Source organism: Cygnus olor, chromosome 2 (assembly GCF_009769625.2).
Source record: "Cygnus olor isolate bCygOlo1 chromosome 2, bCygOlo1.pri.v2, whole genome shotgun sequence".
Taxonomy (NCBI): domain Eukaryota; kingdom Metazoa; phylum Chordata; class Aves; order Anseriformes; family Anatidae; genus Cygnus; species Cygnus olor.
In genome coordinates, this window is record NC_049170.1 from 46,428,430 (window position 1) to 46,444,171 (window position 15,742).

At 44.3% G+C, this 15,742-nt stretch overlaps 1 protein-coding gene and 1 long non-coding RNA gene across 10 annotated transcripts in view; one reads left to right on the forward strand and one right to left on the reverse strand.

Annotated features, from left to right (window-relative positions):
* The window catches only part of TMEM108 (transmembrane protein 108), a 156,273-nt gene that overhangs the window by 129,065 nt on the left and 11,466 nt on the right, over positions 1-15,742 (forward strand). Inside the window, exon 1 of one of the 9 annotated variants that reach the window (XM_040548445.1) lies at positions 9,573-9,759. The exons of 7 other annotated variants lie outside the window; for them this stretch is intronic. Coding sequence is in view for 1 of the 2 variants with exons in the window: in XM_040548443.1 (XP_040404377.1) it covers positions 10,013-10,025 (13 nt within the window). In the remaining variant the exon portion in view is untranslated. Of the gene's footprint in view, positions 1-9,572; positions 10,026-15,742 lie in introns of those variants that run through there. One more of the 9 variants, XM_040548443.1, reaches the window with a different exon arrangement.
* LOC121065572 lies at positions 1,473-8,983 on the reverse strand. Its single transcript, XR_005817153.1, has 3 exons — positions 7,702-8,983; positions 4,690-4,726; positions 1,473-3,154 (listed from the first exon to the last, which is right to left on the reverse strand). It is a non-coding gene; the product is annotated as an uncharacterized LOC121065572 (long non-coding RNA).

A 15,742-nucleotide genomic window follows, 5' to 3' on the forward strand; every position in this document is an offset into this window, starting at 1 on the left:
CTTTCATGGAAACGTTAATGCCTCGTGGAGTTAAAAGCCTCCATGGAGTTGCACAGGACAAGTTTTAGCACATTGTAGATCTTAATCACTGTTAAAATTTGAAGGATTTTAAAGAATAACTTCTACAGCAACCTAGTTTCATCCCTGTTAAGATCTCCACATGGTTCTTCTCCCAGGCTCCCGTACGGGCAGTATGGTAGCAAGCAGAAAAACCCTGTTGCTGTGTGCACTGAGCATACCCCAACACTTGAGATACCCTTGCTTCCTCACCAGGACGTTGTTGTTCTGGAGCCATCAAAGGATCAAGAACTAAAATGTTTCCCTTTCAAGCAGAAATGAAGCAGAGCAGCTCTCTCCAAAGTGACTCAGTCTCTCCTCGGGCCATTCCAGGAACCCGGAGGCTTGGCTTTCCAGCTACACCTTTCCCCCTTTGTTCATGTCCCTGTCCCACAATTGTGTCAAAGTCTGGGATAGACGGTGAGATAGAGCGGTTAAGATAGCTCAGAGCTACATGGTTGATCCTCTTATATCAGAGGGGTCTTGATGAGGGAGGCTGCACTCTCCCTGTGCCTCCAGAGCCACTCTGTAGGTGACTGGGCAATAAGGAATCAGCGAAAAGTCCCTGCTCAGATTAAAGCTTGGCGTCACTTGTGGTTTCGAACAATTCCTCATGGTCTTTCATTTTAAAAAATATGGATATTTATTTTGTTTCCAGATATCATTTTTTAAAAATAACTCCTGAGAACTGTTGTCACCGTATTCACCTTTCAATCATGCTCTGCAAAAGTGGCTGTTCCAGCACATAGTGTTTCTGCTCAGCTGCTCCTCAGACCCCGGTGAGCAAGCAGAGGATAAGCGCTTTCTCTGCTTCAGTTTAGGGCTGCTTACACTGCTCCTTCCCCCTCTACCTTCTAGAAATATCACATCTAGACTGACTCCAAACCTGGAAAGTTTTAGCCCAATTAAATAATTATTGTGACAGTTATGTGTCTGTTGAAAACCACAGGCTTATTATGGAACCATAATTTTGGTCATTGCCGTAAGTACATTCAATCCCTTTACCATCTTTTCAGCCCTTTCTAAGCTATTCCACATACATTTTTAACATGCGCCAAAGATTTTACATATAAAAAGAAAGTTTGGAAACAGCGCTGGATAAGTTAGGTAATATGATGCAAATTCAAGGAATAAGTCTGTATTCTTTTTTTCCCCTACATGGTGTGTGCCACGTAGTAGCTTGGAAACTCAGCCGCTGCCTTTGACATGTGCATGGAAGCTAGATGATTTTTCAAGAGACATGATGGAAAAAACAAGTAGCCAAGCCCAAGCCTAGTGCAAAGAGTAATACAGCCTTTGACTGCAGTTACTTACTAAACCCAAAGATTAATCTGGCTAAAGAAATTAAAAATATGTCAGAAAAAAAAATGTAAAGGGCCCAAGGCACTGCTGATAAATATGAAACATTTGTGTCTTGCTAAATGTATTTTTTCATAATTACCAGTGTATGGATTTGTATTGTTCAAAGCCCTAACAGTGAACCTCCTGTGATGGATGCACAATAAAACAGAACTAATTGGAAGCATTAATTTAGACAGAGGCATAACTTGATGTGGAGCTCTTAGAAGGAGATGCTTTAATACTGCCATAGCAAGTACAAAATGTTTGCCTGTAATTTGTAAGCTCAAATCATGCTACCTTCACGAACAAATTCTTGCAAACTCTTGCTGTCTTTTTTTTTAGTCTTTTTGTTTTATTTCCCTGCTGATAAATATCTCAGACCCAAGGTCATCTTAAGGAAAGAGTTGTAATGCAATAGAAACGTTGCTGTAGGTGCTGCCGTGTTTCTGGGAATGTAATTGACAGTGAATGAGCATGCAGGAACAGCTCCCAGCAGGGACACTTGTGAATAAATATACAGTAAATAAGCGCAGCAGAAGAGGAGAACAATGTATCTACATAAAGAGCAGCACGCTGTACGTCTCCACAAAAATCTGTGGTTTATGCCTGTAACAGCATAGCTGCACGTTTATTTGAGTGCTCCCTCTGCTTTATCTGCCTGCTCCCACCCTGGTCCCAGCTCAGTGAAGTATTAATCGTGTGTGACACCTCCAGCGAGTGAGCAATTCCACTGAAGTCAGAGGGAAGCAGCTCCTGCTCAGATACCTTGCTGAGGCTGTGTCCAAAATGAGAGGCCGGATTCTGACTGCACTAAGCTAAAACTTCAGGCTGAGATACACAGATTTCTTGTTATCATATGCATTTCAGCAGCTGGCTTTGCTTCATGCCAGATAACTTGGTTTTAGCTGCTATATGTGACTTAGTGTTTGTGAATAATCCTGGGCCAAGCAGCTGTTTTCCAGATTTTTGGTATGAAAAGTACTTGAGACTTATTTAAATCCCCTATTTGACTGAAACACTAATTTCCAACAAACCAGGTAAAGGGGAAAATGAAACAGCCAAACCGTGGTTGTGCTGAGCTTTCAAGATTGCTCAGCACAACCTGTGGCCACCAGCACCCAAACTTGAAGAGAACAGAAGATGATCCTCTTGCTCCTTTGCCTGCTCGTTCCAGTTATTAATTGCTGTTTGTCTTCAGATAGTTCCTTTTTTCCCATTTGGCGACATTGGTCTTCAGCTGCCAACTGTGTTTTATTTCTGCTGGTTCCTTTAGTTTTTCCTATGTTCTCCTCTCAGAGTCATTTATATGCTGAATAATTTGACTAATTGCAGTGCAGTTGTCCTGGATTTACACCAGTGTAGCAGAAGCCACTGTTTTCCCGATGGACTTTTCCTGACACTGCTATCGATGGCCCTGTAATTGGTCCCTCAAGCAAGCCTGCCTTTATTTATATCCATCCAGTCCTTTCAACTCATATTGAATGGGGCTGAAACTCAGCACTTTACCTGAAAATTATGTCCTCTGTATAATGCTTCTTGATATTCCTTCTTCTCTGTGTCCTGACCTTTACTAAGGCTGCTGCTAATATATTCGCTCAGCCACAGTAGTTAATGTTAATGCAAAGACTAATGTTCTCCTGCAGCTGTAATGCAGATGCCACACGTAGTGCTCTGGCTCCAAACAGGATTGCTTCCCTATATTGCGCTTTACTGTGGGAATAATTTTACTGCTCCGGTACAATGACAGCTGAGGATGCTTTAAAAGAGAGGGAGAAAAGGGAAAATGTAATAAGTGCGAAGTGTGACAACAAGACACTTATGTCAGTATTATCATTACATTTCCTGGGAATGTAACATCTGACTGCCGTTCAGCTCTTCCAGCACGTGTCTGTTGAGAACCCGGAGTGATGTTTAATTGTAGCTCATTCAAAACGCCTGAGCAGAAAGTTCATAACTTGTCACTGGCTCTGCGGTTCCCTGGTTTCAAGGTTATGTTTTGTGTATTAATAAATTAAGTCCAAACCAAAGGAAAGCCTGCATCAGAGCAGTGTAACTGGCAGAAACATGTTATTAGCTATGTCAGGGATGAATTTGTCTTTCCGAATGCACCACTTGGTACATTTGCGCCTGCATCATTTTGGAAGAAACAACATACAGCTGTGTTTGAAGTTTGTTCCCGATGCATCAGGAAACCTCACGTCCTCCCTGGGAGCCAGGCAGCCATACGTACCATAAGGGCAGCACGGTGAAGCCAGGTGCTACCACTGAGGTAAGCACTGAAACCACCTCAGATTGAATCTTCCCATTACAAGGCTGGCATTTCCGCACTTCTACCAGAAAAAAAAAAAATCAATTTCTGCTCCTTCTACCAGGAGCACAGCAGTCAGATCACAGAGCTGGAGACACACTGTGCAGAAAAGCAGCAGAACAAGTGCCTCAGGACTTTGTTCTTGTGATGCTTTCTTAGCAGGACACCCAGGCAGCACAGCACACCCCCAGTTTCTGTGGGGCTCACTGTAAAGGCAGAGGTGTCTGGGCACCGGGTGCTGCCAGCAGCCATCCAGTGTAGCTGTGTGGGAGATGGGGCCAGGCAAAAGGAGGAGAGCAGCTGCTTTACCCTCTGACTCCAGCCCCCAGCATCACCAGCTGAGCAGTGTTGTGCTTTGGGGCCTGTGCAATAGCCTGGCTGAGGTAAAATGAGGCTTCTGGTGTAGCTACTGGAGAGGGAAGGGGAGAGGTAAGATGTCCATTTTGTATCACCGACAGCAAAACGGGTGTTAACGAAGCAGAAGTCAAGGCTGAACGAACAGCGAGGCTGAGCTAACTTTCGCATCGAGAGAAGACCCCTGTGGGCTGTGTGCTGACAGGGCAACATGGAAAAGCTGGTGCGTTTAATCTCTTCACAAGGGCTGTTGTGTGAATAATCAGAAGTTGTTAGGGTTGTCAGCCCAATTTCCTTCCAGAATAAAGCTGAGTGTGGAGGTGATGACATTTCAGGAATGGGTGAAGTAGATTCTATCCTGTATATAAATAGGGGCAGGTTTAACCAGAAAGAAAAGAAAAACAAATAAAATAGATGGCTTATAAAGTGTTAGGGGGATAATGCTGTTTATGTCTGCTATTATTACTATTATCTAAACAACAGTTCCGTGTTGTTGGAACAAAGAAGCACACGTGACAGTACCAGCCTGTCACATTGAGGCAGGGTGAAACTCCAATGACCTGAGTCCACTATGAACACTTAAACAAAAGCTCAAGGAAAAGTTTTCATGTTTAAAGCTTTGGACTTACTTATCATCTCTTAAATACACATTTCGTGTGAGTATCCCTGTAAAGACAGAAAATAACATCAAAATTAGTGATTTTAGTTGATTTGCTGATTTAGCTGATTTGTAAAGTCTTTGTCTGTACCCCTTATGATTGCAAACTGTCTTGTGGACATGCAGTGTGTTACAGAGAAAAGGCAAGGCCAGTACATGTTCAAAGTAACTTTCAGAAGCTGTACATGATAGCAGCAATGGAGTTTAAAAGAATTGCCAGTGTGCATGCAAAAAACGGCCATCCACACTAAAAAGTGAAACATTGCACTTTGTCGTGCAATATTATTCATGCTGAATAGGAAATACGAATTGCAGAAATGAATGTACTGCTAAATTGATAGAGCATATTTTTAAAAAGTGAGGTCCTCGTCCTAACTTCATGTATATTTCCAGCTGAATTACTGATCCCCTGATTAATCAAGTACACTATCACCATCTCGCTCTTGTGTTCCTTGTGCATGATATTGCCTATCTCCACCTATTGAATCTAATGCAGGAGCAATAACACTGAGTGAAATAAAAGCAGCACAGTCCTGCTCTTGTTAGCAGAAATTATATCCAGCAGCTGCTCTGACCTTACTTAAAGGAACATAAGATTTACTACACCGACTTGGACCATCATTCCTTCCAGTCCAATACCTAGCTTCAAAGGTTGGGAAAAAAATCCATATCTCAATACCTGTGCAATCTTGCAGTTCACCTGATGGAGCAAAAAAAAAAACCCTTCCTTGATCTCTGCAGTGAGCAGCTGATATTTTCAAGAATGGAATTTGATCCTTTCCTTTTTATCTTGATGTATCCTAATGCTGATGCTCGTGCCCCTGGCACTCTTAAGGTTCAGGTATGCATCTCCAACAGCTTGGTGTGCAGGGCCTTTGCCAATGGACCCGGGCCATCAGCAGACCTCCTTGCAGAGCAGCCGTGCAGCTCCATGGAGATGGGCCATGACGAACACCCCAGTTATTCCAAAATCAGCCTCAGCTGAAGCCCAGTTCAACTCAAAGCAGCTAAAAGGAAATTCAAAGTTTAGTTCCGAAAGCCAAGAGAAAGCTGTCGCTGGTCTTTAGGAAGGATGAACAGAAATTAAAAATAACAGCTCACTTCTTTCCCTATCAACCTCACATGCACTCCAGAGGCTTCGCTAGCCCTGTATAATCCAGCAGATAATGAGACCATCACATTGCAACCTTTCTGGCTGGTTTATGTGTAACCTTACATCCTTGGGCTGTGCTCACAGGAGAAAATCTGGGTATGGAAACCCTCACTGCCGCTTGTAGCCCAGGTCCACTCTGGGAATTAGTCACATTCAAATATCACCTCTTTTCCGCAAAAGCAGTAGCCAGTCTCCCATACTGAAAAATGCTAACTCCCTTGATCCTGACTTGGTTTTGTTCTCACTTGCCCAGATGACTAACTGAGGCAGTGAATTATTGTACAAGCCCCTTAACAAGTCATTTACTCACTCTGAGAGACACGGTGTGTTTTTTCCTTAAACCGGGCAATGGTCAAAAATCAGAGCAAAGCTTTCCTGCATAAATGTAATGGTTTTCCCTGTAAATGTAATAGTTTATGCACAAGTTGCTTTCTAATTGTGTTACATGCTCACATAACGAATCAGTGCAAGGTCCTCATTACAAGCTCTCATTTGAGATCAAACACAGGGATAACCAGGCACTTGGAGGCAATTATGAGTTTGAAGGGGCCTTAAGTAATAAATCATCCAAATTACTTTCGGTGAACAGACGAAATGACTGAAATACCGTAAGGGGTTGTAGAAGTTAGTCAGCCTGTGCATAACTACAACATCCCTTCTGACTGCAGGATCAACATTTCTGTACCTGCAGCTGGAGAATTTGAGCACAGCTTTTGCAAGTAGGGAAATAAATGACTGCTTCGTTGAAGCAGGGGGATCCATGAGTAGGCCTCTCTGTTCTGCCTCCTCGACAGTTTTCATACAGTGTGTTACAATATTTTAAATCAGCCATGGATCGAAGTTACTGGGGAAGACGGACAGAAAGAGGGATAGACAACCTGGTCATATAAACCTCATTTCCTTAGCAAAGACAAGCTAAAAATGACTGTGCTGTAATGAAAGACTATCCTGAGTCTAGAATAAAGGTCCCTGATTGATAGGTTCATTGGTGTAAATTAGTAAGAGCTGGTGGCTCCATCCTAAAGAAATTAGGTTTGACAAAGACATATCATTTGGTGCTGGAATCAAAAACCTGTGACTCAGTTACCCCAAACTGCAAAGATTTTGAAAGGAGTCTGGCGGGTCTAAGAGCTACGATTTTTTTAGAAAAAGGAGTGTGCCTGAAGAAGTGGCTCCTGCCATGCCATGCTACCAACCGCTTTCCAGCTCAGCAGGCACCAGACGTCGTGCCTTGCAGGGGTCAGGCACGGCTGATCCGTACCGTGCTGGGTCTTTGAGAGGCAGCAGCTCCTAGCCTCAGCCAAATTAGTGCTTACCCGCTTACCCTCTTATATGGGAAAGAAAAATGCTTCCTAATGCATTACCATGGAAAGGCTGCCAGGCCCTGCCCCAGTCCGCTCTTCGTGCCAATGAAATGTTGCTCTCTAAGGCTTGTTTTCTGTGTTGAGTAGGAACTGGTTCTGAATGTCCAAAGCAGGAGGATTTCCTCTCCTGGAAAGTATCGCAACACACAAGACTGCATTTACCTCTTTCAGACACCACTTCTACTTCTCCCTTTATTGTCCTAAATGAGTCCTCTTTTTGCTTTATGATGATGCCATCTAAATAGATAGAGGGATATGGGGTGGGATTTGTTTCACCCAATTTTCATCATCTGAAAGCTGGACATTTGAGTTAAAGCTCATCATCTCCTCTGTGACCTCTTTTGCTAATGGTAAGAGGTGAGTCTCTCCAGGGTACTAGTCAATCCGTGGCAGCTTAGAGACATTTTAGGATGGGGTGAGTGGCCTGCCAGAGCCGTGCTACCTTAGACATGTAAGTTCGACATACCTGAGGTTTGCGCAGTTGTCAGAAACCTTTGTTAAGATGTCTTTGAATCCTCCTTTTTCCCTTTTTATTGCTGCTTGTGAAATGGATACCCTCGCTTGAGTCAGCATCTGTGACATCAACTACATCCTCTCTTTGGCAAGATCCTATTTTAAGCCTTCCATCAGAGGTCATGGCTATTCGTGTCATTGTCAAAACTCTTCAAAAGGTCCGGTGACATTGATGCTAGGTCTCTTAGAAGCCAAAGGTTCTGCAGCAACATAAACAGGATCAGCAGCACTAAGTGCAGGTGGAAGAAAAGCCAGCTGCACATCCTTTCTGTCTCCCTTGGCAACAGCATCCTGCCAACAAAAACTGCTGCCAAGGAAAGGGTGGAAAGGAAGGGATGTGCATTTGCAAAGCTGGGTCTGGACAAGCTTTGTGTGAAGGGGGAGCTGTCAGACTGGGGAACGTTTGTGTGCTTTTAAAATTATTTTTGGTTCATTCCATGTGTTTTTGGACAAGGGAAAGCACGGGGCCTCTGTCCTTGTGAACAGTTTTCATCTGAAATTCCAAACGATGGTCTCTGCAATTTTGAACCATATGTTTCCATCCATGACAGCACACAGGGAAGAAATCTGTGGTGAGTTACTACTTACAGATGTGGCAAATCCTCCAGCAAAGGTTAAAATACGTGGCATGGTTCTCTTGTTACGCCAGCTGCAGCTTCATGCTAAATCATTGTTTCAGCAGCGAGCTCTTAATAAGCCCTGAGTTCTAGAAACTGCTAAACAAGCTGATATTTGTAAGGAGCAATTTTTCCTATAATGCTCTGAGTATCTTTATTTAGAGAAACCTTCAGACTGGAAGCAGGGAGGATGAAAAGTGAACTGCAAATGGCAGGGAGAAAAGGAACATCAGCACAAGAGCACAAAAATGCAAAGCAGATCTAAGTTTGTTGTTTGTCTTTGCACATCCTCTGTGAAATGACTGTGGCTATGAAATCATGGTATGTGTAAATAGGGGTAAAATACCCTTGTGATATACATGCACCTATATATACATATCCTTCCTCAGAGGGACTTTACACTCCTAAAATCAGCAGTGGGGTGACTGTCTGAGGCCCCGTAGCCGCGAGCTCTGCCAAACCTCAAGCCTATTGTCACGGTGTTGCTTCTTTGTGATCTTCTCACCTGGTACAATGAGAGAGAAGGAACTGGCTTTTCCGTGTAGTAAAATGTTAGGAACAAATTCTATGAGCAGCCCATGTAACAAACTACTTGGGCTGTTGCAGCACCCCTGGATATGACAGGGGCTCTGAATCAAAGACTGAGGAGCAGGAATTTGTCCTATGACTCCTAGGGGATTCCTGTGCTGCTTTCAAGCAGCCCCCAACTTGTTGCACTCTCAACATTTCCCCCTGCCTTTTGAGGGATTTGTTGTTGGCTGAACAGGGCACATTTTTGTGTTCTTGGGCTGTGCGTTCTTCCAGACACCCAGCTGTAACAGGGAGAAAGAGAGAAGCAGAAAAAGAAGAAACAGAAAAAGAAGAAACAGAGGAAGGGAGGCAGGATTATGGCTTTAAGAATCGCAGGATCTGTGGACTTATTTTATAGGTGCAAAGTAGCAACTGCCCATTCATCACAGAGAAATGAAAAAATAACATAGAGAACATGTATTTTCCTGCCAAAGAAGGAGAAGGAGAGAAGAGCATCCCTATTTCATTCCACATATTTTCCTCTGACAGGATTATTAATACCATTAGAGATAATTGAATGAAGTGGAAAGTCTGGTGGAGGTGCAGAAGCAGGAGGTGGATCTGTAAAATCCATCCCCACACAAAAAGCTAAATGCTGCGCTGGAGGGAGGGCACTCTGCCTTGAAATAGGGAATGAGCAGTCTCACAAGGACGTGCAGCTGGGGTGCTTGTTGCTGTTTTGTTCCCAGAAAACGAGAACTGCCAGCAATCCTCTGGCATCTGAATAGACCCGTGTCAGACAAACTGTATCTGGACTTGATGGGAAACCAAGCTGGAATACCAAGCAGCCCTTCGATCTGCTCGCAGAGGGGGGGACTGGCTCAGTAAGTAATCTTTCCCTGCAGTTGCAAAGGTACTCCATAAAGGAGCGAGCCCTCTCGCTGCACAGCCCTGCAAGACACGCCTGCCTTGGCTGTCTCTGTCCTCATTCCTCCAAACCAATTCCAACAATAACAGCAACTCCTGCCTGCCGCTGCCTCGCTGGGGAGAAGATGTGTTTTTCCTTTCTCTACTGAGTGATGAACCTTCCAAATCTGTGTGATGTGAGCAGGTGAGGATGTCTGCTGACAAGTCCAAATGATATTTTCAGGTAAGTGATTACCCTGAACAAGCAGCTAGAGTCATGCTCTTTCTTTTTGTTACCGTCCCCTCGGTAATTACTGTTGTCCTAGGTTGTCAGTGAGCCTTTTCAGAAGGATCAACAGCTCGGGTGTCTGTATATATTTAGATAAATAGGGGATCGAAAGCATTTCGAAAGCATCTATTCTCATAGTATCTGTGAGTATCTGGTGCAAGCAGAAAGGAGCTGGGAGATGCCTGCTCTGTTACTACATGGCAGCGTCCTGTTTGTATCACCCATTGTGGGAATCACGGCAGGACCAGAAATGAATTTTGATTTACAGACTCGCTCTCTCTTGAAATCTAAGTGCATCTTAGGAACAGTAATGGTGCTCTGCAATGTTTGTGTGTTGTTAAAGGGCCGGGACATGCTTGCCACATGAAAACTGTGGCTAACATCAACGTTGTTTCATGGGGAGTGTCAGTGAGTGCTGCTTAATTTGTGTTTATACATGTGGTTGCCAAAGCTTCTGCTGATGCTGTGTTGTGTTGCTGTGAATAGAGCTGTTACTCGTTCTCTCCGTTTTATCAAACACCTTGTATTTGGAAGTTGGGGTTGATCACCCTGTCTAATACTTACGAGAGAAAGCAGACAATAACTTGTAAGTTAATACGTGGGAGTTCTGGCTTGACAGCCACTGATAGGCAGAGAAGAGAAATTTTCTATGCAGAGTAACCTACTTTTTCCTTCAGTTCTGCCACCAATCATGGAGATGAAATTTGCTTAACTCTTTGTTTGTACAAAGGCTTCCTCACAGTGTGTGAAAATCACATTGCTTTGACAGATTGCAAAGAAAATGGCCATAACAAAAATAATAATACGTACTTTCTCCACAGTTTCCATCTGTTAAAGATCCATTTTGCTCCCTGTAATGTTTTGGGTTTGCTGAGAGCCACATGATAAGTCAATAGCATCAGGAAGAAAGCTTGCTTTGCAACAATAACATTGTTGCTGCTCTGAGCAGGCTTTGCACAACCTTTTCTTGCTATCACTTAGGAAGTCACGACTGTTTAGGAGCGCGGAGAGCCATCGGCATCCTGCACGCTGCCCACATGCCTCCCAGCCCTGGGTCTGTAGATAATGGGTCCTTTTGTAGAGCAGCTCCCTTTGCTTTCTTTGCCCACGGCAGTCTGAAATAATGACTCCAGCAGTAGGGCTCTGCACGAAAAGCTCTTCCTGACTTCTAGAGCAGAAACGTTTGCCAAGTACCGCTCGGGGTGGCTCTGTTTGTCTTGCTGCAAGGTCCAAGGTAGCAGAGGCCAGAAGGGGTCAAACGCCAGATTGAGCTCTTCGTGCAAATTAGTTTGCTATAGAAAATGTGAATGTGCAGCTCAAAAGTTTCCACTGTATCTTTGGTAATTAGGGCTTGGTCCAAAGCCCACTAAAGTCACTGGGAACCTTTCCACGGGCTTTGGATCACAAGTTACACAAGTTTGTGTTGTTTAGCGGAGGTGCTCCAGGGAGGCTGAATGCGTGAGCTGACTCCACAGCCGCACACAAGGTCTGCCATCATGTGGAAAAGCTGCACTCAGAGTGCCCATAAAGCATCCAGTGCAGCACCAGGCGGTATTAACTCCTGCGTGAAGCCAGGACACCAGCTCCTAGCAGGGGCTCTTGATGTCCTGACCTAAAGCAGTCAAAGAATTTGACCTGCTGGGGCCCGAACTGCTTTGTTTTTCTGATTTGGAGGGACCCAGTTCTGCCTCCTACCTCAAAACAAGAGTGAGAAAGTTCCAAATGATTCTCAAAGGTAGGACTTTGGGTAGAGACTCCCTTCTGTTTCATCATTTGGGAAAGAAAAATATTACTAACCCCCACCTCTCTGGAGGCTTGCTGAGGACATCAGTCTTTACAAAAAAAGTCTGTAAAGGAGCTTCTTCATTTTTCTCACGTGCAAAACCATGGACTCCTTCTGTGAGCATACAAAGGGAAGAAGTGCTACAGCGAGGTCCTGTTGAGATTTGAACCACTGCATCACGTAGTCAGGAAGGGTTTTTATGGCTAAACGCACACCAGCCCCCTCTGTGTACACTCTTCTGTGCTTCATCCTTGAGTTAATTTGTGCTGTACTTAACATTCAATTCTTGGTGCAGTATGCAAGAACACGAGATGACACAGTTCACACCACTGAGACATCGGGTCAATCAACCTTCTCATTAGGGTTGAATGGTTTTAATGTAGTCATAAATTTAGACTCCAAAAGTGAGAATTTGACACGCAGCATTTAAAAGCCAAACCAGTATGACCCCTTCTGAGCGTGAGCTCCTATAACTTAGAAATGGCCCTTTATAAAAAAAAGCTAATGGCGTGAACTGACCTTTGAAAATATAATTAATAATTGTTATTTGCCATAGTGTACTTACAACAGTCTGTATTGCCATTATGGCAGCATATAGCACTGCCAGTTCTTACCCCATCGGGCTCACGTCCTAGGTAAGGTCAGTCCGAGGAGCCTCAGGCGGCCAAGACTGAAGGACTTTGGCAGAGAGCTGCAGAACTGGACTCAGAACTGGCCAAGAGCATCTGCTATGTACCTTATCATCTGGTATATCATCTCTTTGGCCATGACAACCTTATAGCTACCAAAAGGTTTCCTTTCAGTGTTAATCTGCCCGTGGCTAAGCTGAAGCACAGGGGACAATCAGCGCCGTACCCTCCATGGCCCTTTTCTCCATGCAGGCACACTTGAAGCAGGGCGAGGCTGGGGAGGGAAGAACTCCGAAGGGGTTAGTTAAGTCTGTTTCTGTGCTAAATGCCTCCTGTGCCTTAGTAGAGAAATTCAGTCTGTTATTTCCCTAGGTTTAGGCCAAAGCTGCCAAACAGGGCAGTCTAATGTCGGGGGCCATAATAAGAGCCCCATTTGGTAAGAACCTGCACACCCCCAAGTGGTACAAAAGTAGGAGCTCTGGGCAACCAGGCCACCACAGATCCCGTCAGCACGTATTTATGTGGCCCTGCATGGATGATGCAGAGCGTCTGAAAACACTGATTCCAACTTTACTTTTGCTTTCCAGTTGGCTGTTGATCAATTATAAAGTCAATTAATTCTACTTAAAAGGGCCAGCAAAGCCCACTGTGAAGTCATTATTACCAGCTGGTTTTCCCTAAATATACAGCACCGGCTATTTTTACAATGATCTGCTAAGCTGAATGTTTTTTAAGTAGTTACAGACACAGATTAGCACTGGTCGTCACTGAAAGAGTTACCGTGGCCCATTAAACCAGGAAAAAAATAGTCCTAAGGAGCTGTAGCTTATGGGGCTGTGATGGTCCTGCAGAGACTGCTAAAGGGAGGCTAGCAGAGAAGCAGAGCCTGACTGTCACAGCCTGAGAGAGCCAAATGTCACGGGTATTATTGTTTATTGTCAAATAAACGGCTTATGACATAGTATTTCCTTGGAATAATTATTAGTACTTTACAAGCTCTCTAAAGGTACCAGCTAAATGTATCTGGCTTCCCGTGCCTGACGTGTGGTGACCTGCTACCACAACAGGCTGCCCCAGAGAGGTTATAAATCTTTGTAGCAGCAAGCTTCCCATTTATCAGCATTTCAAGTAGAACAGATGGGTATTAGGTTTTTAGCCAAAGATCAGGGCTGCTAACCTCAGGGCACAGTATGCAGAAAAGCTGACATCTTCCTTATTACTTAAGAATATCCTGGAGAAAATAACATTAATCCAATAGAGATGTTTTTCTCTGTGTGAGGCATGAGAGAAAGTAGCTACACAAAGACCACCCAAAAATTTTAGCAGGCAGTGTAACAGCGTAATCACTGTAATCTCCTATCTCCTAAGATCTGCCAGTGCACTTTATCGCGTGTGCTCAGAACAGCAGGCCTAAAGTTTTCTGAAACATTATCTACACACACAAAATCCAAAATAAATCTCCATCTTTTCCTCTTTGAATTTGTTCTGTAGCAGCAACTTGTCTTGGCATGAAATATTAGCCATATGGACACTAGAATATCTGCTTTGACCTTGACCTCGGAAAAAGCGCTGCCAAAAATGTGAAGATAACTCCTGCCTTTCATTTCCAAGAGTGACACTTCATGAATACAGCGCGAGCTGCTCTCCTGGTTGCATCTCAATGTACAGAATATGTTTTTCTCTTTGACTGGGTGTTCTGCTGAGAGCGTATTGTCTGTGGCAGGCTAGAAATTAGGAAGCAGTATTCCAGATGATCACATATTTGGCAGTTATTTCAGAAATAAAACTATGGGCTAATTTTAGCACCAGGCATTGGAAAGTGCATTGCTTTTAAGTGGCTCTTGCTACACTGTCAAGGCAGTGTTCAGATCTTCTGGGTGCTCTGCAAAGAGGCTGCTGGGGGCAGGATGAGGTGAGTTTTGTTGGTTGCAGAGCTCTGCACTGTTCTAGTTCAGAAATGATGGTTAGTGATCAAAGTATGGCACTTACCTGGTAAGACAAATAAGTGCCGCTCCTTTGGTGAGTTTCTGCTACGTGTATTGAGTTGGAAGAAACATGCTTCGGGGCACTTGCCTCTGGCCAACATGCAGCAGAGCCTTAGGACCTGCTGGGCACCTAATCAGAAAGATTGTCCCATCCCAGTCACCAGTTTTCTGCTGGTGCCCATCATAGTTGTTCCCAAGTAGGGCAGAAAGACGTGGCATAACACTCACAGAGAAAGCTGGCAAGCCTTGGGGGGAGCAGGATGGGGAAGGGGCAGGAAGGTACTCCACAGTCTCTGCTGGAAGGTGATCAGCAACCAGTTTGGAGTCCTGCAGTTCTGATGAACTTGTCTCCCTGATTTGTTAAGACTGCGACGACATCTTTCACCTTGAGACCGTGGGCTGAAATTGACACCAGCATCGTGCTGATGGTGCCATCTGATGACGCTCACTGGCCTGTGCAAAACGGACTCATCCCGTGTGCTTCCTAGCGGGCAGAGGTCCGCACTGCACTCAGCAGCGTCAGCACATGGAGATGGTGACGTGTGATTGATGTGGTACCTGCAGGTTATGCTAACTCGGGGCACATCAGCCCCGCATCCTGGGGAGGCTTATGCTATTGCAGCTGCCCACGTCCATTAGCTGGACTACAAATAAATGTAAGAATTGATGTTCCCAGCAGTGTGAATCTGGCACCCCATGAAAAGATGTACACTACAGAGGGAGGAGGGAGGCAAACCTCATGGATTCAAATCCCACAGCACATATAAGCACAGAATGGGACCCAAACAATCTTTTGTATATGTGTGAAAGGGAAGTTGTGTTAGATGGAGTTAGATCCTTAAAAAATCTTTTTAAAATGGCTGTGATAGCTACATTTTCTTGTTCATTTTTAACATTTGTGGATTTTCCCCATCTCATACTCTGAATAAGAGGCTAAATACTCCAAAGTCACTAAGTAAAGTGAGCTAGGAAGTGAGCTAGGAAGTCCCCTCATCAAACATCCCTTCTTGACCTAATTTTCCCTAGGGCTAAGCAGCTGCTCTCTCAAAAGCAGATTGCTTAATGGCATTCAAGACTGGAGGCAGCCAAATTTAGTATTTTGCAGCCAGAAGAACGACCAGACTAAGGTTCCCCATCACGATATGGCCATTCATCTGGTGGCCTCCTGGCCAAAACAAAAATGAAAACGTCTTTTGTTTCTACCACTAAAGAGCAGGACGCTTTGTAGCTCTGCAGGGCAATCACCTGCAGCTGTCTATGATGCTTTAAAATATC